Here is a 24378-nt window from a genome sequence, read left to right as displayed (position 1 = left end):
CATCCTTTTAAAAACCCACTAGATTTCTGGCCTGGTATCAAACACCCTCACAGCCCCAGTGGCCGCTCATTTCCTTGTTGTTTTCCTGTGCCCTCATCTGCCTTTTTCATTTTTTTTTTTTTTATTTGGAACAAGTTAAGGTTCCATTTTTTTGTAACCTCACATTTTCAGTTATTTGGAATATTTTTTATCTTCATCTTGGGAACTCGTAAAAGAGAAAGCTTTGCTAATCACAGCTGTCGACCTACATTTTTATTTCTGTCCTAATGCTGTTAGAGTCATTATGGCTGTTAACACCAAGTGTGTTATGATTTACGGTAAATAAAATTGAAGAGCAGTGAGGAGCCCTGTGCTGAACTCTGGACAGTGGCTGATCTCCGAGTCATGCACATGATCCTAGGTTGCTGTGCCAATGGTATACGTAATGGTGGTTGTTGATGTTCCGTCTATGTAATCCTAATCCCAAAAATACAGTAACCTTGTTTTTTCACTGCAAAATAAGATATACATATATACTCCCCTCTGCCACTTTATTGGGTACACCTTACTAGTACTGGGTTCAATTTTGCCTTCAGAACTACCTTAATTCTTCATGGCATAGATTCAACAAGGTGTTGGAAAGCTTCCTCAGAGATTTTGGTCCATATTGACATGACAGCATCACACAGTTGCTGCAGATTTCTCGGCTGCACATCCATAATGTGAATCTCCCGGGCAGGATAGATCCATGCTTTCGTGTTGTTTACGCCAAGTTCTGACCCTACCATCTGGATGTTGCAGCTGAAATTGAGACTCATCAGACCAGGCAACGTTTTTCCAATTTTCTATTGTCCAATTTTGGTGAGCCTGTGCAAATTGTAGCCTCCTGTTCTTAGCTGGCAGAAGTGGCACCAGGTGTGGTCTTCTGCTGCTTTTTTTTAATAAGAAATGCGGTCTTCTGCTGCTTTTGTCCATCTGCTTCAAGTTTGGATGTGTTGTGCGTTCAGAGATGGTATTCAGCAAACCTTGGTTGTAACGAGTGGATATTTGAGTCACTGTTGCATTTCTATCATCTCAAACCAGTCTGCCCATTCTCCACTGACCTTTGACATTAACAAGGCATTTTCATTTCAGAGGGTCAATGGGTAAAGCTGGTAAATAACCTACTGATAAGGGAAAAAGTCACATACCAACATAGAAATGCTCTCAAGAAATTCTACTCATTATGGCAACCCTGGTTGGATATACCAGGCCTGGGACCAACGCAATTGATCATGGAAAGGCTATTACAGGGATAAAGAGGCAGGATATGAGTGGAGATGGGCTGGCAAAGCGCGGGATGAATAACGTTCAAATAGTTTTTGATTTTTGGAGCAGAGTGTGGGGCGAGTGAATCAGAATCAGGAGGTGGTTTATGAATCAATGTGCTTGTTACAAATGTAAATGTTATTCCTTGTGCTATGGTGGGGTAGGTTAAACAATTATTGTAATCAGAGCGTAGGGTAATACAGGATAGCCGGCCTGGATGCAAATTGAATAATATTATATCCAAAGTATAGGTAGATTCTGGCTTATCTTGGCTGCTGTTTAGGGGGGGTAAGCTCCTCCCATGTTTGATATAGCTCAAGTAATCATAATTGCACGAAGATTACCTGCCTTTCCCTTAAATCGGCACATGATTATCCTGAATGTAATGATACTGTATGTGTATGTATCCTAAAGTATTGTTTGACTATTTTTGCATCAATAAACCTTTTTCTTGATTTAAAAAAACAAGGCATTTTCATCCACACAACTGCTGCTCACTGGATATTTTTTCTTTTTCTGACCATTCTCTGTAAACCCTAGAGATAGTTATACGTGAAAATCCCAGTAGATTAGCAGTTTTTAAAATACTCAAACCAGCACATCTGGCACCAACAACCACATTCAAAGTCACTTAAATCCCCTTTCTTCCCCATTCTAATGCTCAATTTACTTCAGCAAGTCATCTTCACCATGTCTGGATGCCTAAATGCAATATGTTGCTGCCATGTGATTGGCTGATTAGCAATTTGTGTTACCAAGCTATTGAACAGATGAAACTAATAAAGTGGCCAGTGAGTGTATATTGTGAGAACTAGCATCAAACAGAGTAGAGGTTTCAAGGACAAAGCCACTCTTTCTTTTTTTTGAAGGTTTTTCCTGTCCGATTTTATTAAAAGAATATTAAAATATGAGTTTCCCTTGCAGAGGTATTTAGCATTGCTCTTCTATCCAAACTCACCCACAAAAGGTAACGCGCCGCAATACTTATGCGAGAAAATAAAACACTACACCCCAAATCGGGCCCTCCGATCAACTAATCAGAACCTCCTCCACATCCCCAAGTCCCGCTACAAATCTAAAGGAGAACGAAGATTCGCAGTCCAAGGACCACCGTTATGGAACGCTCTACCTACAGACATTCGGATGGAAGAAAACCATCGGGCCTTCAGAAAAAAACTTAAGACCCATCTATTCTGAAGCGTGGCTGGACGATGACATTGGATACAGCGCCTTGAGGCGTTTTAGTTCGCATTTGTTGCGCTATACAAGTTACTCACTCACCCACTCACTCAAACTAAATGATATTGAGCCTCCTGGCTTAAACATGCAGCCCTGTGGTTCTGGCCTTACTCTTCAAGCCCTTGTCTGTTTCCTGCAGACTGTCCTCTCACAGACACATGTTTTGCCCATACAGCTAGCAGCCCCTTGCTGCTCTGGCTCCCACCTCTCTTATAGGTAAAGACCTCCTGTCTGCCAGGCTGGAGCCCAGAATCATGGTCAGGTCACTACTAAAAGCTCTGCACACACCTGTGCAGTGTGCTGGCTGTTCACAAAACCTTTCTAAGGCCTCGTACACACGACCGAGGATCTCGACGGGCGAAACACATCGTTTTACTCGTCGAGTTCCTTGTTAGGCTGTTGAGGAACTCGACATGCCAATTTTCTCCATTCCCTTCGAGGAAAAAGAGAACATGCTCTCTTTTTGGCTCGACGAGTTCCTCGTTGAAAAATGTACAGCAAGTTTCTTGCTGGTTTTTGCCGAGAAACTCGGTCGTGTGTACGAGGCCTGAGAAAGGATCTCTAAGAAATCTCCAGGCTCCAGGTCCCAAAACTGATTTTACAAAATAATGAGGAAGCTAAAAAGCCAGTTTCCTCTACATTAGGCAAATCCCCTAGAGCCCCTCAAACTGCCTGGCTGAGAATCCTGGATTATAAAACCTCTATTTAGACCCTAGCAGGATACCACACTGCCACAATATACATACACATCCCAATTAGGCTGGGTTCACACTTATGCGAATTGGATGAGGCTTTCCCTGCATCCAATTCTCATAACGGGAGACTGTAACCAGCTCTCAGAATTTCTGACAACAAGCTCCCATCGAACATTTGTTGTCGGAAATTTTGACCGTGTGTACGCGGCATTATGCTGCTGGCATTGGTAAATACATAGATGTTTTGGGTTTCTGGACTAGGCAAACATAATGTCTTATATCCCAGGAGTCTTCATGGCCATTGCCTGAGCTATAAGCAGACGGATTCCAGAAATTAAATGTTGCATGAATCATCTGCCCTTACTCAAGATGGTCCCTGCTAGAAGTGCTAGTGGGATATTTTTCAAAGTGATTTCTCAACAAACTAAAGCATGCAGACAAGGATGCATGGGTGGGTTTGCTTTAAATATTAAAAATGAATTTTTCCATTTGTGATATTCTGTCACAGCTGTTTGTATTATGCCAGACACATGTTTTTCTAACCAGCATTGCAGATAACAGGAAAGGCCTGGCTAGGTTTCACCCAAGCCATATGTCACACATAGTTCTGGTTTTATAACCACAGGCTAAATATTTAATGAAACATGTAATAGAAATTCTATCGAAAAATCAAATTAAAATTAAAATGTCTGTGTACACCATCAGCCAGGGAAATTCAAAGACTAAAATGACATTATTCATATATGTAAAAGTCCAATTAAACCTTCAGTTTAAATATAGCTAAATACATTCTAGGTGCATTAAATCAAAAGATGTTCAATGTTTCAGGGCCCGTTCTGCGACTGATTTTGTTTCTGCACTTGATCAACACAAGCAACCACAATGGCACATAAAATGTTTTTCTTTCTATGTGGCCCGTTCACACCACAATGCTGACCTGTTGTGCCCTGTTGAAACATGCAGACATGCTACATTTTTCTGCAGCTCATTGGATGGCACAGGTTACAGGGACTAGACTTAAATGAAAAATAAATAAATAAATTATAAACAGCTCACTGCTCCTGTACTGCCCAGCAAAAGGTATACCAGCCCACGTGCTAGAACAATGGCGTTTTAGAAAGTAGCTAATGTAAACGAGAATTTACAGTTAATTTTATTTCTTTAGCGCCTGACCCCTGCCAGCAGTTGCCGAGTGAGGTCCTTGCTCTCTGCTTGGAAGCAGTGGTCTCATTGTAGAGGTTTAACACGCCCCCTATAGACCTATAGCTCTTCCCACTGATTGGAGAGCTCTGGCTTTAAAGGGGTCATAAAGGTTTGTTTTTTATTTTCCAAATAAGTTCATTTAAGCTAGTACATTGTTGGCTCACTTACCTTTTCCTTCGATTTCCCTTCTACATGTTTTTTTTCTTTGAATTTCTCCCTTCCTGTTTCTCCTCAGTAAGCTTGCCCCCATCATGCGAGCCGTTCTGGCTGGGGGTTAGTCAGCGTGCTCGCCCCCTCCCTTGGGACTACATCCCTGCGGGGAGACACTGTGATCACAGCGTCTCCCCGCAGGGATGTAGTCCCAAGGGAGGCACCAAGCACGCTGTGATCACAGCGTCTCCCCGCAGGGATGTTGTCCCAAGGGAGGCACCAAGCACGCTGTGATCACAATGTCTCCCCGCAGGGATGTAGTCCCAAGGGAGGCACCAAGCACGCTGTGATTACAGCGTCTCCCCGCAGGGATGTAGTCCCAAGGGAGGCACCAAGCACGCTGTGATCACAGCGTCTCCCCGCAGGGATGTTGTCCTAAGGGAGGCACCAAGCACGCTGTGATCACAATGTCTCCCCGCAGGGATGTAGTCCCAAGGGAGGCACCAAGCACGCTGTGATCACAGCGTCTCCCCGCAGGGATGTAGTCCCAAGGGAGGCACCAAGCACGCTGTGATCACAGCGTCTCTCCACAGGGATGTAGTCCCAAAGGAGGGGCCGAGCACGCTGACTAACCCCCAGCCAGAACGGCTCGGATGATGGGGGCAAGCATGCTGAAGAGAAACAGGAAGGGAGAAATTCAGACAAAGAAAAACATATAGAAGGGAAATTGAAGGAAAAGGTATGAGAACCAAAAATTCACGAGCTTAGGCTGTGACTGTATTAAAAAAATATTTTGTTTTGATGCATTTGAAATGTATTTAGCTCATTTTTAATCTAACATTTTTTCTTTTTTTTTTTTTTTAACAGTATGTTTTTCTGAATATTAAGGGGTGTAATGGAAAACAACTCAGTTATAGGCAAGGGACAATAGTTGTCATTATCATTACTAATTTATAAAATGCCAGCATATTACCCAGCACAGTTTATTATACAATAACTAGGGGGAAAGTCTTAATTGGTAATGGCAGCAGTAAACTCTGTCCAGGAACTGTCCAAGCAGGTTCGTCCTGCACTAGGTTTATAGCGACTGTCCTGTGAACTCAGATAATCTGTGACAGCTGGTTGTACCATGCCAGACACGTGTTCTTCTAACCAATACCGCTTATAACAGGAAAAGCCTGGCTAGGGCTCACCCAAGCCATATGTCACACACAGTTTGGTTTTATAACCACATTTTAATTAATTAACAAAACATGTAGTAGAAATCTCATCTTTTATTCTGCTACTGAAAGTCCAAATGAAATCAGATGTCTGTGTACACCATCAGCCAGAAAGACGAGAAAAAATTGTTACAGTCTAAGATGACATTATTCATGTATCTTAACCGCTTAAGCCCCGGACCATTTTGGTGGTTAAAGACCGGGCCACTTTTTGCGATCCGGCATTGCGTCGCTTTAACTGAGAATTGCGCGGTCGTGCGATGTGGCTCCCAAACAAAATTTACGTCCTTTTTTTCCCACAAATAGAGCTTTCTTTTGGTGGTATTTGATCATCTCTGTGATTTTTATTTTTTGTGCTATAAACAAAAAAAGAGCGTCAATTTTGAAAAAAATGCAATATGTTTTACTTTTTGCTATAATAAATATCCCCCAAAAAAAAAATATTTTTTTTTTCCCCCACAGATTAGGTCGATACGTATTCTTCTACATATTTTTGGTAAAAAAATGGCAATAAGCGTTTATTGATTGGTTTGCGCAAAAGTTATAGCTTCTACAAAATAGGGGACTGTTTATGGCATTTTTATTAATATATATATTTTTTAATAGTTATGGAAGCGATCAGCGATTTTTATTGTGACTGCGACATTATGGCGGACACATCGGACACTTTTGACACCATTTTGGGACCATTGTCATTTTTACAGCGAGCAGTGCTATACAAATGCACTGATTACTGTAAAAATTAAACTGGCAGTGAAGGGGTTAACCACTAGGTGGCTCTGCAGAGGTTAAGTGATTCTTACTGTTAGGGGGCGTGGCTACACATGACACTGATGACTGTTCCCAATCACTGGGAAAGTGTCACTAGGCAGAACAGGGGAATGCCTTGTCTACAAAGGTATTCCCCTGTTCTGCTCTTGCCGACCGCAATCGCGGGACTCCCGGGAACATCGAATTCCCAGGACCCGCGGATGCACTCGCAAGGCACGCAGCGGAACGCACACGCTGGGCAGCAGATTCAAATGGACGTACCTGTACGCCAATCTGTCTGCCTGTGCCATTCTGTCAACGTAAATAGGCGCGCGGCGGTTGGCAAGTGGTTAAAGTCTATTTAAACTGATAGTTTAACCCCTTAGCGCCGAACGTACACACATATGCGGCCTCGGCTTTAGGGGGGGTTATACTGGGATAATACCTGCAGCTGCAAGCATCATCCCGGTACCATTTTTTAGAGCGGGCAGTCGGCTCTCCAGGGATAACAACCGATGCGGCTAAAAGCCGCACGGCTGTTATACCGGATGAGCGAGAGGGGCCACCCCCCCCTTCCACCGCTCTTACCGAGCCTCCCATTCCACCAGGAGACCCAGTCCGCGATCCGGCACTTCCGCTAACTAGAGACAGACTGGACAGAAGCCGGAAACGGCTTTGATCCAGTCTCCTGCATGTAAACACGGAAGCGACATCACAACGTCACTTCCGGTTTACTCGGCTGCCAATGGCGCCGGTTTAAAAAAAAAATACAGTATTCGGATTCGAAATATGGCGATCTGAATACTTTGAAGTGCAAAGGAGGGATTTGGGGTCTTTTAGACCCCCGATCTCTCCATAAAGAGTACCTGTCACAAGGGATGTTTACATTCTTTGTGACAGCAGTAAAAGTGATACATTTTTTTTTAAACACAATGTAAAAATAGATAAGTAAAAACATTTTTTTTAAAGCGCCCCCATCCCTGCAAGCTCGTACAGCAAAGAAAACGCACACTTAAGTTGCACCCGTATATGAAAACGGTGTTCAAATCACAAATGTGAGGTATCGCCGGGATCGTCAGAGCGAGAGCAATAATTATGGTCTGAGCACTGACAGGCTGACCCCCCACACCTTCAACCTCTGCAGTAATGCTGGCAGCACTCATACGTCTATTTCCCAAAGACAACATCTGAATGTGACTCTGAGCACGTGCACTCAACTTCTTTGGTCGACCATGGTGAGGTCTGTTCTGAGTGGAACCTGTCCTGTTAAACCGCTGTATGGTCTTGGCCACCGTGCTGCTGCTCAGTTTCAGGGTCTTGGCAATCTTCTTATAGCCTAGGCCATCTTTATGTAGAGCAGTGCTTCTCAAATAGTGGGGCGCGCCCCCCTGGGGGGCCGCGAGGCTCCGTAAAAGGGAGCTCGTGTGACCTGGCAATTATCCCCCGTTTCCAGCCAGTGGCTGAACTACCGCCATAGCGACCAGGGCCGGCCTGATCGTGAATGATGTGTGCGGGAATGCTGATCTGCACGGCACCCCGGCGCTGCAGAGGGGGGGGGTGGCGCCGATGCGCCCGAAGTGTCTGACACTGTCTGGTCCCCTTGTCACGCACGCCCTCCCTTCCTCCCTCCTTCGCGTCTCAGGTCAGGTGGTAGCGCGGCGCCGTTGCGTGCATGCGTAAGGCATGCAGTTCAAATTCTAACGGCGGGACCAGGACGGGACTGACAGACTGCCGCCTTACACAGTGCGCTGAAGAAAAGTAAAGGTAAGGCCGCCCGTCCCCTCCACCTTATCCAGCAGGCTGACAGGTGTCATCCCTCCTCCCACCTCACCTGTACTCCAATGAGGAGGGCCAGTTTATAAAAAAAAAAAAATTCTAAATTGATCTTTTGTTGAAAAAAAAAAGGAAAAAAATAAAAAACGCAGAGGTGATCAAAAACCAACGCGCAGTTGTCAGCTTAAAGTGGAGGTTCACCTAAAAACCGTATAGAGCAATAACAATTTTATAGACAAAAGATACTATTTACAGTCGCGCGGGGGGGCCCGAAATGTTTTCTTCTTCCTAGGGGGGGCATAACAGAAAATAATTGAGAAGCACTGATGTAGAGGAACAATTATTTTTTTCAGATCCTCAGAGAGTTCTTTGCCATGTTGAACTTCCAGTGACCAGTATGAGAAAGTGAGAGCGATAACACCAAATTTAACACACCTGCTCCCCATTCACACCTGAGACCTTGTAACACTAATGAGTCACATGACACCGGGGAGGGAAAATGGCTAATTGGGTCCAATTTGAACAGTTTCACTTAGGGGTGTACTCACTTTTGTTACCAGCGGTTTAGACATTAATGGCTGTGTGTTGAGTTATTTTGAGGGGACAGCAAATTTACACTGTTATACAAGCTGTACACTCACTACTTTACATTGTAGCAAAGTGTCATTTCTTCAGTGTTGTCACATGAAAAGATAGAAGAAAATATTTACAAACATGTAAGGGGTGTACTCACTTTTGTGAGATACTGTGTGTCTGACTGTGTGTGTACAGTGCCAGAAGAAGCCGTTATTTTTCTGTCGCCATTATGTGATATGTTAGCATGCATTCCATCATCTGACAAAGAGGAAAGGGTGGACCAGGACAATGATATTTTCCTCACCACCATGAGGTGAGGGTGCAGACAGTTGGAAATATTATTTTATCAATATGACAGGTGGGAGACTGCATCACACTTGTTTATGTGCTGACCATAGAAGGTTTAAAGTTACCATTAAAATGAATTATTTCAAGGGAGCAGATGGATTGTTAGAAAACACTTTAGACGCTATATATGTCATATGTCTAGAAAAGTTCTCCTGAAGTAACTAATCGACAGAAATATGAGCATTCTTTAAAAGACAGCTTGATGAAAATGTTAATTTAATAGAAAACTGAGAAGGAAAATGAATCATTCTATTTTTATTTTTTTGCTTAGGCCGGATTTTGGACTTGAAAACCGGTACAGTGAAGAAAGAAGGGCAACAATCCTCAATGCGAATGTGTATGGGATCCCGACGTTCGTTCATTTGCCGGCTGAGGTAATAATAATATCCTGATGTATGTGAATTATGTTATAAAAGATTGAAAATTTGCTTGTGCCCTTTTGTTAATTAGGAGCAACATCTGCTCCATTTTTTTTCATGTTTAGGTTTTATATGTAATACTCTCTGGGGTAGATTCAGGTAGAATTGCTTATTTTTGTGCGGGCGTAGCGTATCTCAGATACGCTACGCCGCCGTAACTTAGTGAGGCAGGTTCTGTATTCACCAAGAACCTGCGCCCTAAGTTATGGCGGCGTAGCGTAAATCTGCCGGCGTAAGCGGGCCTAATTCAAATTGTGAAGAAGTGGGCGTGTTTTATGGAAATAAAACATGACCCCACGTAAATGACGTTTTTGACTAACGGAGAATGCGCCGTCCGTGAATGTAACCCAGTGCGCATGCTCCAAATTAACCCGCAAAAAGCCAATGCTTTCGACGTGAACGTAAATTACGCAAATCCCTATTCGCGAACGACTTACGCAAACAACGTAAAATTTTCAAAATTCGACGCGGGAACGACGTCCATACTTAACATAGGATACGCCTCATATAGCAGGGGTAACTTTACGCCTGAAAAAGCCTAACGTAAACGACGTAAAAAAATGCGCCGGGCGGACATACGTTTCTGAATCGGCGTAACGACCTAATTTGCATATTCCTCACGTAAATATACGGAAGCGCCACCTAGCGGCCAGCGTAAAATTGCAACTAAAATACGATGGCGTAAGAGACTTACGCCGGTCAGATCTTAGTCAAATCTATGCGTAACTGATTGGACTACAGGAGAGTCAGGACGCCCACTAACACACAGCTCCTTTCTCTATCTGCAACGTAAAGAGTGTCCTGACTCTCCTGTAGTCCAAGGGAGGGGGTGAGCATGACACTCCACACCAGGGAGAAAGCCTTGCATTACTGTGTGGAGTTACAGACAGAAGAACAGGAAGTGAGGATTTCTCAGAAGAAATAAGGACATTTAACCACTTAAGCTCCGGACCAATACGCTGTCTAAAGACCAGAGGTGTTTTTACAATTTGGCAATGCGCTGCTTTAACTGGTAATTGCGCGGTCATGCAATGTTGTACCGAAACGAAACTTGCGTCCTTTTCTTCCCACAAATAGAGCTTTATTTTGATGGTATTTGATCGCCTCTGCGATTTTTATTTTTTGCGATATAAACGCAAAAAGACCGTAAATTTTGAAAAAAAATGATTTTTCTTATAACAAAAAGTAAAAAAAATCGAATAAACTAAATTTTAGTCAAACATTTAGGCCAAAATGTATTCAGCCACATGTCTTTAGTAAAAAAAATCGCAATAAGCGTATATTTATTGGTTTTCGCAAAAGTTATAGCGTCTACAAACTAGGGTACATTTTCTGGAATTTACACAGCTTTTATTTTATGACTGCCTATCTCATTTCTTGAGGTGCTAAAATGGCAAGGCAGTACAAAACCCCCCCAAATGACCCCATTTTGGAAAGTAGACACCCCAAGGAAACTGCTGAGAGGCATGTTGAGTCCATTGAATATTTAATTTTTTTGTCCCAAGTGATTGAATAATGACGAAAAAAAAAAAAAAAAAAATGTTTACAAAAAGTTGTCACTAAATGATATATTTCTCACACATGCCATGGTTATATGTGGAATTGCACCCCAAAATACATTCTGCTGCTTCTCCTGAGTACGGGGATACCACATGTGTGGGACTTTTTGGGAGCCTAGCCGCATACGGGGCCCCAAAACCCAAGCACCGCCTTCAGCATTTCTAAGGGCACAAATTTTTGATTTCACTCCTCACTACCTATCAAGGTTTCGAAGGCCATAAAATGCCAAAATAGCAAAAAAAAAAACCAAATGACCCCATTTTGGAAAGTAGACACCCTAAGCTATTTGCTGAGAGGCATGTCGAGTCCATGGAATATTTTATATTTTGACACAAGTTGCGGGAATATGACAAACTGATTTTTTTTTGCACAAAGTTGTCACTAAATGATATATTGCTCACACATGCCATAGTTATATGTGGAATTGCACCCCAAAAGACATTCTGCTGCTTCTCCCGAGTACGGGGATACCACATATGTGGGACTTTTTGTGAGCCTAGCCACGTACGGGGCCCCGAAAACAAAGCACCGCCTTCAAGATTTCTAAGGGCATACATTTTTGATTTCACTCCTCACTACCTATCACTACCTATCACAGTTTTGAAGGCCATAAAATGCCAAGATGTCACACAACCCCCCCAAATGACCCCATTTTGGAAAGAAGACACCCCAAGCTATTTGCTGAGAGGCATGTTGAGTCCATGGAATATTTAATTTTATGGCCCCAAGTGATTGAATAATGACCAAAAAAAAAAAAAAAAAATTTTTTACAAAACGTTGTCACTAAATGATATATTTCTCACATATGCCATGGGCATATGTGGAATTGCACCCCAAAATACATTCTGCTGCTTCTCCTGAGTACGGGGATACCACATGTGTGGGACTTTTTGGGAGCCTAGCCGCGTACGGGACCCCGAAAACCAATCACCGCCTTCAGGATTTCTAAGGGCATAAATTTTTGATTTCACTCCTCACTACCTATCACAGTTTCGAAGGCAATAAAATGCCAAAACAGCACAAAACCCCCCCAAATGACCCCATTTTGGAAAGTAGACACCCCAAGCTATTTGCTGAGAGGCATGTTGAGTCCATGGAATATTTAATTTTTTTGCCCCAAGTCACTGAATAATGACCAAAAAAAAAAAAATACAAAACGTTGTCACTAAATGATATATTTCTCACACATGCCACGGTTATATGTGGAATTGCACCCCAAAATACATTCTGCTGCTTCTCCTGAGTACGGGGATACCACATGTGTGGGACTTTTTGGGAGCCTAGCCGCGTACGGGACCCCGAAAACCAATCACCGCCTTCAGGATTTCTAAGGGCATAAATTTTTGATTTCACTCCTCACTACCTATCACAGTTTCGAAGGCAATAAAATGCCAAAACAGCACAAAACCCCCCCAAATGACCCCATTTTGGAAAGTAGACACCCCAAGCTATTTGCTGAGAGGCATGTTGAGTCCATGGAATATTTAATTTTTTTGCCCCAAGTCACTGAATAATGACCAAAAAAAAAAAAATACAAAACGTTGTCACTAAATGATATATTTCTCACACATGCCACGGTTATATGTGGAATTGCACCCCAAAATACATTCTGCTGCTTCTCCTGAGTACGGGGATACCACATGTGTGGGACTTTTTGGGAGCCTAGCCGCGTACGGGGCCCCGAAAACCAAGCACTGCCTTCAAGATTTGTGTGAGTGAAATCAAAAATTTATGTCCTTAGAAATCTTGAAGGCGGTGCTTGGTTTTCGGGGTCTCATACGCGGCTAGGCTCCCAAAAAGTCCCACACATGTGGTATCCCCGTACTCAGGAGAAGTAGCAGAATGTATTTTGGGGTGCAATTCCACATATAACCATGGCATGTGTGAGAAATATATCATTTAGTGACAATGTTTTGTACATTTTTTTATTTTAATTTTTTTTGGTCATGATTCAATCACTTGGGGCAAAAAAATTAAATATTCCATGGACTCAACATGCCTCTCAGCAAATAGCTTGGGGTGTCTACTTTCCAAAATGGGGTCATTTGGGGGTTTTTTGTGCTATTTTGGCATTTTATGGCCTTCGAAACTGTGATAGGTAGTGAGGAGTGAAATCAAAAATTTGCGCCCTTAGAAATGCTGAAGGCGGTGCTTGGTTTTCGGGGTCCCGTACGCGGCTAGGCTCCCAAAAAGTCCCAAACATGTGGTATCCCCGTACTCAGGAGAAGCAGCAGAATGTATTTTAGGGTGCAACTCCACATATAACCATGGCATGTGTGAGCAATATATCATTTAGTGACACATTTTTCTTTTTTTTTTTTTTTTCTCATTATTCAATCACTTTGGACAAAAAAAAAAAAAATCAATGGACTCAACATGCCTCTCAGCAGTTTCCTTGGGGTGTCTTCTTTCCAAAATGGGGTCATTTGGGTTTTTTTTGTGCTATTTTGGCATTTTATGGCCTTCGAAACTGTGATAGGTAGTGAGGAGTGAAATCAAAAATTTACACCCTTAGAAAGCCTGAAGGCGGTGATTGGTTTTTGGGGTCCCGTACGCGGCTAGGCTCCCAAAAAGTCTCACACATGTGGTATCCCCGTACTCAGGAGAAGCAGCAGAATGCATTTTGGGGTGTAATTCCACATATGCCCATGGCATGTTTGAGCAATATATCATTTAGTGACAACTTTGCGTAAAAAAAAAATATATATATATATATATTTATATTTCCCGCAACTTGGGTCAAAATCTAAAATATTCCATGGACTTAAGATGCCTCTCAGCAAATAGCTTGGGGTGTCTACTTTCCAAAATGGGGTCATTTGGGGGGGTTTTCAATTGTCCTGGCATTTTATGCACAACAATTAGAAGCTTATGTCACACATCACCCACTCTTCTAACCACTTGAAGAAAAAGCCCTTTCTGACACTGTTTGTTTACATAAAAACATATTATTTTTTTGCAAGAAAGTAAAGTTGAACCCCCAAACATTATATATTTTTTTAAAGCAAAGGCCCTACAGATTAAAATGGTAGGTGTTGCAAAAAAAATTTCCACACAGTATTTGCGCAGCGTTTTTTCAAACGCATTTTTTGGGGAAAAAATACACTTTTTTTTATTTTAAAGCACTAAAACACACTATATTGCCCAAATTATTGATGAAATAAAAATTATGATCTTAGGCCGAGTACATGGATACCAAACACGACATACTTTAAAATTGCGCACAAACGCGCAGTGGCGACAAACTACATACATTTTTAAAAGCCTTTAAAAGCCTTTACAGGTTACCACATTAGATTTACAGAGTAGGTCTACTGCTAAAATGACTGCCCTCGATCTGCCCTTCGCGGTGATACCTCACATGCATGGTGCAATTGCTGTTTACATATGACTCCAGACCGACGCTTGCGTTCGTCTTTGCGCAAGAGCAGGGGGGGACAGGGATGCTTTTTTTTATTTTTTTATTTTTTTATATATTTATTTCGCTTTTTTTATTTTATTTGTTAACTGTTCCTTCCATTTATTTATTTTTTTACCATTTTTATTGTTATCTCAGGGAATGTAAATATCCCTTATGATAGCAATAGTTAGTGACAGGTACTCTTTTTTTTTTTAAATGGGGTCTATTAGACCCTAGATCTTTCCTCTGCCCTCAAAGCATCTGACCACACCAAGATCGGTGTGATAAAATGCTTTCCCATATTCTCAATGGCGCCGTTTATATCTGGGGGGGGGACATTCCCTCCCACTGAATGTAAAAGCAGTCTAGAGGCTAATTAGCCGCTAGGACTGCTTTTACATGAAAGCCGACCGCTGGCTGAAAAGAATGATACCAAGATGATGCCTAAACCCGCAGGCATCATTCTGGTATAACCATTCAAAGTCCTGCAACATACCAGTACGTTGATGGTTCTTGTTGGACATGTATTGTAATCTTTTTTTTTTTTCATGCAGTCTGTTGGCTGAACAAAAAAAAGATTGATCGGTGGGTATGCCCACCATTAGAATACCTCCCTTCATCCACCCACTTCTAATGATGGGCATACATGCACCATTTATATATGCCGAAGCATGGGGGCATCCTCCCGCAAAAAAGTTATGCCGCGTACGGTCGGACTTTTCTATGCCGCGTACACACGGTCGGACTTTTCTATGCCGTGTACACATGGTCAGACTTTTCCACAGGAAAGCCTCCGTAGGAATGTCAACCGTATGTACGCGGCATTAGGAGCAAAATCGCTCCTCCGCCCCTAATGCCCCCATGCTCCGGCATATATGCTCTTTTTTGAACTGTAGTGGTGAAATCACCTCCTACAGCATTGGAGTCGCGGCTTTATATATCGTGGGAGCAAACGCTGTTGCTGTCACGCTAAATAAATCCGCACTGCAACTGAATGGCGTACCTGCTAAGCAAATGATGGTTAACATTAAAACAAAGTAACATTCCAGTATAACAGTAAGATCATACCATACCTGCAAAGCAAATACCTATAAAAAAACATAGTAAAAAATAAAACATTTTTTAACGCAACCTGTGCCTAAAATATATATATATGCCAAAGCATGGGGGCATCCTCCCGCAAAAAAGTTATGCCGCGTACGGTCGGACTTTTCTATGCCGCGTACACACGGTCGGACTTTTCTATGCCGTGTACACATGGTCAGACTTTTCCACGGGAAAGCCTCCGTAGGAATGTCAACCGTATGTACGCGGCATTAGGAGCAAAATCGCTCCTCCGCCCCTGCTGCCCGCATGCTTCGGCATATATGCTCTTTTTTTTAACTGTGGTGGTGAAATCACCTCCTACAGCACTGGAGTCGCGGCTTTATATATCGTGGGAGCAAACGCTGTTGCTGTCAAGATAAATAAGTCCGCGCAACAGCTGAATGGCGTACCTGAAAACAGTAAAATAAATTACATACCTGAAAAGCAAGCATGAAAAAACATAACAACAATAAAACTTTGCAGAATAGAATACAGTAAAAAAGAGCAGAACAATAGAGAGAGAATAGAGAGGGAGAGAACAATAAAACGACAACTATTTTTGGTTTTTTTATTTTATATTTTTTTGTGTGTTTTTAATTTTTACTTTTTTTTTTTTTTTTTTTAACACTTTTTTTTGTAACTGTGAACTGTAACTTCAACTTTTCGGTTCCAGGTTTGGGTCTCTCAAAATGCGATGGCATCTTGGGAGACCCTGTGTGAGTGTGCCTAGCCTGTGAAATGTTTCACCCTACACTAATAATTAACGTGTGTGTGGAAGCGTTCAAAACATTCACCAATACAAAGACCAGGATTGCCAGGACATTTGGGACAAAAATAACGGGTGTCACGCCTAAATCCGCGCTTGGTACAGACACGACATTTTCTTTGGGGGGCTCGTTGGGTAGGGGTACTCGGGAGGACATAAGAAAAATGCCTCTCATGCAGTCGGCTTACTGCATTTGGTAGGAGATGGTGAGGTACAATACCGCCTGGATACAGGAGTTCTGTGATGATATCCCTCTGGAATTGAAGGAAGGATTCATTCCGTCCTGAAGCTCTGTATACGACATGAGCATTCAGTAGAGCCAATTGAAATAAATGTAGAGACACTTTTTTGTACCAGCGTCTCGTCTTACGGGCAATATGATACGGCGCCATCAACTGGTCGTTGAGGTCCACCCCTCCCATATTAAGGTTATATTCGTGGACACAGAGGGGTTTCTCCACAACACCAGTCGCCGTACGAATTTGGACTGTCGTGTCTGCGTGAAGGGTGGTAAGAACGAAAACATTCCTATTGTCCCGCCACTTCACAGCGAGCAAATTTTTACATCTGCAGCAGGCTCTCGCCCCCGGCCTAACACGGGCATCTACAAGCCGCTGGGGGAAGCCCCGGCGATTAGGTCGCACGGTGCCACATGCTCCAATCTGTTGATCAAATAAGTGGCTAAAAAGTGGCACGCTGCTGTAAAAATTGTCCACATACAAATGGTACCCCTTTCCGAATAAGGGTGACACCAAGTCCCAAACAATCTTGCCAGCGCTCCCCATGTAATCTGGGCATCCTTCCGGCTCTACCTGACTATCTTTTCCCTCGTAAACCCTAAAGCTCCATGTGTAGCCTGTGGCCCTGTCACAGAGCTTATAGAGCTTGACCCCGTATCTGGCACGCTTGCTGGGAAGGTACTGTTTGAAAGACAAGCGGCCAGCAAATTTAATCAGGGACTCATCAACGCATACAACCTGCTGGGGATTAAACAAGGCTGCAAAACGTTCGTTGAAATGGTTTACGAGGGGCCGAATTTTGTAGAGCCGGTCAAATTCAGGGTCTCCACGTGGACGACAAAGTGCATTGTCACTGAAATGCAGGAACCGCAGGATCGCCTCGTATCGTCTCCTGGCCATGTGAGCAGAGAAAATGTACATATGGTCAATGGGATGTGTGGACCAATACATCCGCAATGACGGAAATTTGTGTATGCCCATGTTGAGGGTAAGGCCCAGAAAGGTCTTAAATTCGGAAACCTCGAGAGGTTTCCATTCTTTGGCAAGGCGAGACTGGGGGTTAGCGGCGATGTAAGTACCAGCATATAAATTGGTCTGGTCCACAATAGATCTATAGAGATCTTCCGTGAAATACAGCGAATAAAAATCAAGTGACATAAAGTTCGCTGTATCCACCTGAATACCGGGTTGGCCAGTGAATGGGGGAAGTACAGGTGCTGTAGAAGTGGTGGGGACCCAATCAGGATAGGCAAATTCTACAGGAAGGGCACTATGGGCACGACGGGCCTGTCTCTGTCTTTTTCTTGGTGGCAGCGGGACACTACTTGTGCTTGCCACATCGCCAGCTTCAACTGCACTTATGGGACTCGCCACGTCACCAAGTGTTACTGCAGTGCTGGATAAACGACCAGGGTGTACTAGGCCGCTGGTGCTTGCCAATTCACCAGAAGGAATAGCGGCGCTAGTACTGGATCTCTGCTCCATACGAGGGTCCTGCGGTTCTTGCTGCTCAACAACATCAGAATGGGATCGGGTACGCCTGGCCTTAGCAGGGACCTCAACTTCGTCGTGCGAGCTATCTGACATGGAGCCGCTGTCGTAAATGGGTTCATATTCTGAGCCAGAATCTGTCAGATGCGTGACCTCCTCCTCTTCACTATCTGACATGCACATGAACTCAAAGGCCTGCTTATCATTGTACCTTCGGTTTGCCATTTTGGACTCTAAATTTAGTGGTACAATGGTAAGGATTCACAGGTAAAAAAAGCACCTGACTATAGAAAAGCAAATGTAGAAAACGCTTCAAAAAAAACTGTAAGCGATCGCAGGGATCAGGCCTGTCTCTGCGAACGCTGCAGTTATGTGTCTTGTGTTTTGTAAGTGACAGTGATCGATCGATACTGCACTTGGGTGGGTTGGGCTGGGCAGAGGGGGAAAACGCAGGTGCTAGCGGGTATCTGGGCTGATTCCGCTAACAATGCGTTTTTGGGTACCCTAAACTGCTGGGTACGCTAGTATAGATCTGATCAGATCAGGTATCGATCCGTTCAGATCCTATACCACTAAGGGGGGTGTATGCTTAGCGAGTGGGTGTAAGCGGTACTGGCTCTAACCTAACGCTGCCTGGGGTGACGCAGACCCTGACTGGCGCTAAAATTAAATTTATATCACCCGCCGGGTGATCAGGGGGTTAAACCTATTGGGTTATATACGGCGGGTGCTCTGATGCTATAAACAGCAAACTAACCAACCAGCGTCAACCGTAACACTTATACGGTGATCACTGGTGAAAGGGTTAACTAGGGGGCAATCAGGGGGTTAAAACCTTTATTCGGTAATATATGGGGGTACCTAACGCTTTCTAAAAACCTGGTGGCGAACCTAAAATAACTAAATAACTAACTGGCTAACCACGTCACCAGTGACACTTATACAGTGATCAGTGGTGAAAGGGTTAACTCTAGGGGCAATCAGGAGTTAAAACCTTTATTTATGGGGGTACCTAACGCTATATAAACCTGGCGGCGAACCTCAAAAAAAACTAACTGCCTAGCGGCAACAGTGACACTAATACAGCGATCAGAAACCGATCGCTTAGTGACACTGGCAATAGGGGTGAAAGGGTTAACTCTAGGGGCAATCAGGGGTTAAAACCTTTATTTATGGGGGTACCTAACGCTATATAAACCTGGCGGCGAACCTCAAAAAAAACTAACTGCCTAGCGGCAACAGTGACACTAATACAGCGATCAGAAACCGATCGCTTAGTGACACTGGCAATAGGGGTGAAAGGGTTAACTCTAGGGGCAATCAGGGGTTAAAACCTTTATTTATGGGGGTACCTAACGCTATATAAACCTGGCGGCGAACCTCAAAAAAAACTAACTGCCTAGCGGCAACAGTGACACTAATGCAGCGATCAGAAACCGATCGCTTAGTGACACTGGCAATAGGGGTGAAAGGGTTAACTTTAGGGGCAATCAGGGGTTAAACCTTTATTGGGGGGGGGGTAGGGGGCTACCCTGGACCTAAAGGGGCCTAAACCTAACTGCCCTGACACTTTTTTCTGTCACACTGACACTAAAAGCAGTGATCAGAAAATAAATGATCACTGCAATCAGTGACACTGTGACAGGGGGTGATCTGGGGGTGCTGGGGGGGGTGATCGGGGGGGGTTATGTGCCTATGTGTGCTGTGTCAGTGTGCTGTTGGTGCAACTCACAGTACTGACGTCTTCTCTCCTCTGGAATCAAACGAAAAGACCGCCAGAGGGGAGAAAACGTCACTTCCTCCCTGCCTGTGTTTACAGTTACACAGGCAGGGAGGGCTCTGCTGCATTCTCATTCGCTGAGGGAGATCGAGAGGGGACGGCTGGAAACCAATAGCCGCCCCCTCCTCCCGGACCTCCCGTACACCGTTCCCGGCCGCCGCATGTACCGGAGGGGGTCCCGATCGGACCCCCGAACCGAGGTAAGGCGGGGACGTACCTATACGCCCATGTGCCTGTACGTGCCATATTGTGGACGTATATGTACATGCGGTGGTCGGGAACTGGTTAAAAGCAAAATGGAAGGATTAGGTAAGTGAAGGAGGACTGTACTAAGGTAAAGGAAGCTATTTAGGGAAACAAAATTGTACCTTTCCAACCCCTTTAAGGTAGAGAACCTTGAGCCCGTAGAACCGCTTTCTTATTAATTATGGTTGTAGCAGTTCTTAATTTTAAAACTATAGCTTGATTTTTTTGTTACACTAGAGCTCTTCTTTCAACCTTTGCTTCTACAGACACATGTAGATAAGCAGGTTTTTGCTGGGTGTGTGTATTAGATTTATAGTAGAAATTTGTGCTACGATGCCTTTAAATAACCTTTCACTGAGAGTTCCATAGCCACCAGTGTATTTATTTGCTGAAAGTTGTAATCAGAATAATTTCCTCTCTCTTTTCTGTTGAAATCTAGCAATTCGTTTTAATATACAGGAAGAATGATGGCTAAGTGTTGAGCTAAAGGGCCTTATATGACTGTGAGCTGGAAGTAATGATAGAGGGCTTCTAGGGACAGCTTTGAATGTTCTTGTTTCATTGCCGTAAAAAGCCGGACCCTCTGGAATTTCAAACATTGCTCATGCTAATTAATAATCTTGGCATCTACCTAAAAAATGATCTTACTGGCCTTAGCATGAAATATTAGCACTGAACAGACACGTGTGAAGTCTATAAGCCAGTCTGAATATTTTCTGTTGATCTCTCATCAGTATCATATAGACTAGTCACAGCGAATCGCATTCATTTATTAAAAAAATACGTATCTATAAATATTCATGTTTTTGTTGAAGTATTGCAGCTATGTTGTGAATTGTTTAAAATACAGAATTCCATTTATTACCTGTTGTATCAGAGATAGATTAACCACTTAAGCCCAGGACCATATTGCTGGTCAATGACCGGGCCACTTTTTGCGATTCGGCACTGCGTCGCTTTAACTGACAATTGCGCGGTCGTGCGACGTGGCTCCCAAAGAAAATTGGCGTCCTTTTTTTCCCACAAATAGAGCTTTCTTTTGGTGGTATTTGATCACCTCTGCGGATTTTAGTTTTTGCGCTATAAACAAAAATAGAGCGAAAAAATATGAATAATTTTTACTTTTTGCTATAATAAATATCCCCAAAAAATATATATAAAAGAAAACATTTCCTCAGTTTAGGCCTATACGTATTCTTCTACATATTTTTCGTAAAAAAAAAAAAAATCGCAATAAGCGTTTATTGATTGGTTTGCGCAAAAAAGTTATAGCATTTACAAAATAGGGGATAGTTTTATGGCATTTTTATTAATATTTTTTTTTTTACTAGTAATGGCGGCGATCAGCGATTTTTATCGGTACTGCGACATTATGGCGGACACTTCGGACACTTTTGACACATTTTTGGGACCATTGGCATTTTTATAGCGATCAGTGCTATAAAAATGCATTTATTACTATAAAATTGCCACTGGCAGGGAAGGGGTTAACACTAGGGGCAGCAAGGAAGGGGTTAAGTATGTTCCCTGGGTGTGTTCTAACTGAAGGGGGGGGTGGACTGACTTGGGGAAATGACTGATCGCTGTTCATACATTGTATGAACAGACGATCAGGCATTTCTCCCCCTGACAGGACCGGGAGACACAGCTCCTGGTTCTCGCTCTGTGACGAGCGATCACGGGTGCCCGGCTGTGATCGCGCCTGTCAGGCACGCGCGTCAGTGGTGAGCGGGGGGCTCGCGCGCGCCCCTATTGGCTAAACGGCGAGATGACGTAGATCTATGTATAACTGCGGCGGCTGGTCAGCAAGCAGTTAAAGGGGTTGTAAAGGTAAAAAAATGTTTTCCTAAATAGCTTCCTTTACCTTAGTGCAGTCCTCCTTCACTTACCTCATCCTTCCATTTTGCTTTTAAATGTCCTTATTTCTTCTGAGAAATCCTCACTTCCTGTTCTTCTGTCTGTAACTCCACACAGTAATGAGAGGCTTTCTCCCTGGTGTGGAGTCTCGACGCTCTCTACGTTGCAGATAGAGAAAGGAGCTGTGTGTTAGTGGGCGTGTGTAGTCCAAGGGAGTGGGCGAGCACAACACTCCTCACCAGGGAGAAAATAAGCTTAATTTACCTTTACAACCCCCTTAAGGCTTAGTTTACACTATCACACAAAACAATATTTTATATTTTCTGTTATAAAACATATCAGTACATTACGGTGCCAGGAGGAGCCACCCAGCCGCGGTGCAAGCAGTTAATGTATAATAAAGTGATGTTTTAGGATCCAGTAGGTTTGGTGCGCTGTAATAAAGGCACATCCCCATTCTGAGATTGTGAGCTCTAACAAACAAGGCCTCTGATTCCTCCTATATTGAATTGTTTTGTAACTGTACTGCCTGCCCTCACATTGTAAAGCGCTGCGCAGACTGTTGCCGCTATATACAGAGCCTTGAAAAAGTATTCATACCCCTTGAAATTTTCCACATTTTGTCATGTTACAACCAAAAACTTAAATGTTTTCTATTGGGATTTTATGTCGTAGATCAACACAAAGTGGCACATAACTGTGAAGTGGAAAGAAAATTATAAATGGTTTTCATTTTTTTTTACAAATAAATATGTGAAAAGTGTGGTGTACATTTGTATTCAGCCCCCCTAAGTCAATACTTTGTAGAACCTCCTTTTACTGCAATTACAGCTGCAAATCTTTTTGAGGATGTCTCTACCAGCTTTGCATATCTAGAGAGTTTTCCTCGTCGAGTTCCTTGTTAGGCTGTCAAGGAAATCGACAAGGCAAGTTTCTTCATTCCCGTCGAGGACAAAGAAGACATGCTCTCTTTTTGGCTCGACGGGATCCTCGACAGTTTCCTCGTCGAAAAATGTACACACGACCGGTTTCCTCGGCAAAAAAAAAATCCCAGCAAGTTTCTTGTGTCGTGTGTAAGAGGCCTAACACATGAATATGCTTTGATCTAAACCATTCCATTGTAGCTCTGGCTGTATGTTTAGGGTCGTTGTCCTGCTGGAAGGTGAACCTCCGCCCCAGTCTCAAGTCTTTTGCAGACGCTAACAGATTTTCTTCTAAAATTGCCCCGTATTTGGCTCCATCCATCTTCCCATCAACTCTGACCATCTTCCCTGTCCCTGTTGAAGAAAAGCATCCCCACAACATGATGCTGCCACCACCATGTTTCACAGTGGGGATGGTGTGTTCATGGGGATGTGCAGTGTTAGTTTTCCACCACACATAGTGTTTTGCTTTTAGGCCAAAAAGTACAATTTTGGTGTCATCTGACCAGAGCACCTTCTTCCACATGTTTGCTGTGTCCCCCACATGGCTTCTCGCAAACTGCAAACAGGACTTCTTATTGCTTTCTTCCAACAATGGCTTTCTTCTTGACACTCTTCCATAAAGGCCAGATTTGTGGAGAGCACGACTAAGGCCCCGTACAAACGACCGAGTTTCTCGGCAGAATTCAGCCAGAAACTCGATGGGAGCCGTATTCTGCCGAGAAACCCGGTCGTGTGTACACTTTTCGCCGAGGAAACCGACGAGGATCTCGTTGGGCCAAATAGAGAACATGTTCTCTATTTCCTTGTTAGTCAATGACAAAAGTTGGCTCGTCGAGATCCTCGGCGGCTTCACAAGGAACTCGACAAGCAAAACGATGTGTTTTGCCCGACGAGTTTCTCGGACGTGTGTACGGGGCCTAATAGTTATCCTGTGGACAGATTCTCGCACCTGAGCTGTGGATCTCTGCAGTTCCTCCAGAGTTACCTTTGGCCTCTTGGCTGCTTCTCTGATTATTGCTCTCCTTGCCCGTCCTGTCAGTTTAGGTGGACGGCCATGTCTTGGTAGGTTTGCACTTTCGCCATACTCTTTCCATTTTTGGATGATGGATTAAACAGTGCTCTGTGAGAAGTTCAACGCTTTGGATATTTTGTTATAACCTAACCCTGCTTTAAACTTCTCCAGAACTTTATCCTTGAACTTGTCTGGTGTGTTCCTTTTCCTTCATGATGCTGTTTGTTCACTAAGGTTCTCTAACAAACCTCTGAGGGCTTCACAGAACAGCTGTATTTATTTGGACTCTATGTGCTAATTAGGTGATGTCTGAAGGCAATTGGTTCCACTAGATTTTAGTTAGGGGTATCAGAGT

At 43.4% G+C, this 24378-nt stretch overlaps 1 protein-coding gene across 3 annotated transcripts in view; it reads left to right on the top strand.

The window, feature by feature from the left end:
• ARNT2 (aryl hydrocarbon receptor nuclear translocator 2) overlaps positions 1-24378 on the top strand; it is a 191989-nt gene that overhangs the window by 88672 nt on the left and 78939 nt on the right. For all 3 annotated transcript variants that reach the window (XM_040342429.1, XM_040342428.1, XM_040342430.1), the window contains one exon: positions 9513-9615. In XM_040342429.1, coding sequence (XP_040198363.1) covers positions 9513-9615 — 103 coding nt within the window. The remainder of the gene's footprint in view (positions 1-9512; positions 9616-24378) is intronic.

The sequence above is a fragment of the Rana temporaria genome, chromosome 3, assembly GCF_905171775.1.
Source record: "Rana temporaria chromosome 3, aRanTem1.1, whole genome shotgun sequence".
NCBI lineage: Eukaryota > Metazoa > Chordata > Amphibia > Anura > Ranidae > Rana > Rana temporaria.
This window is presented reverse-complemented; position numbering and strand designations above follow the sequence as displayed.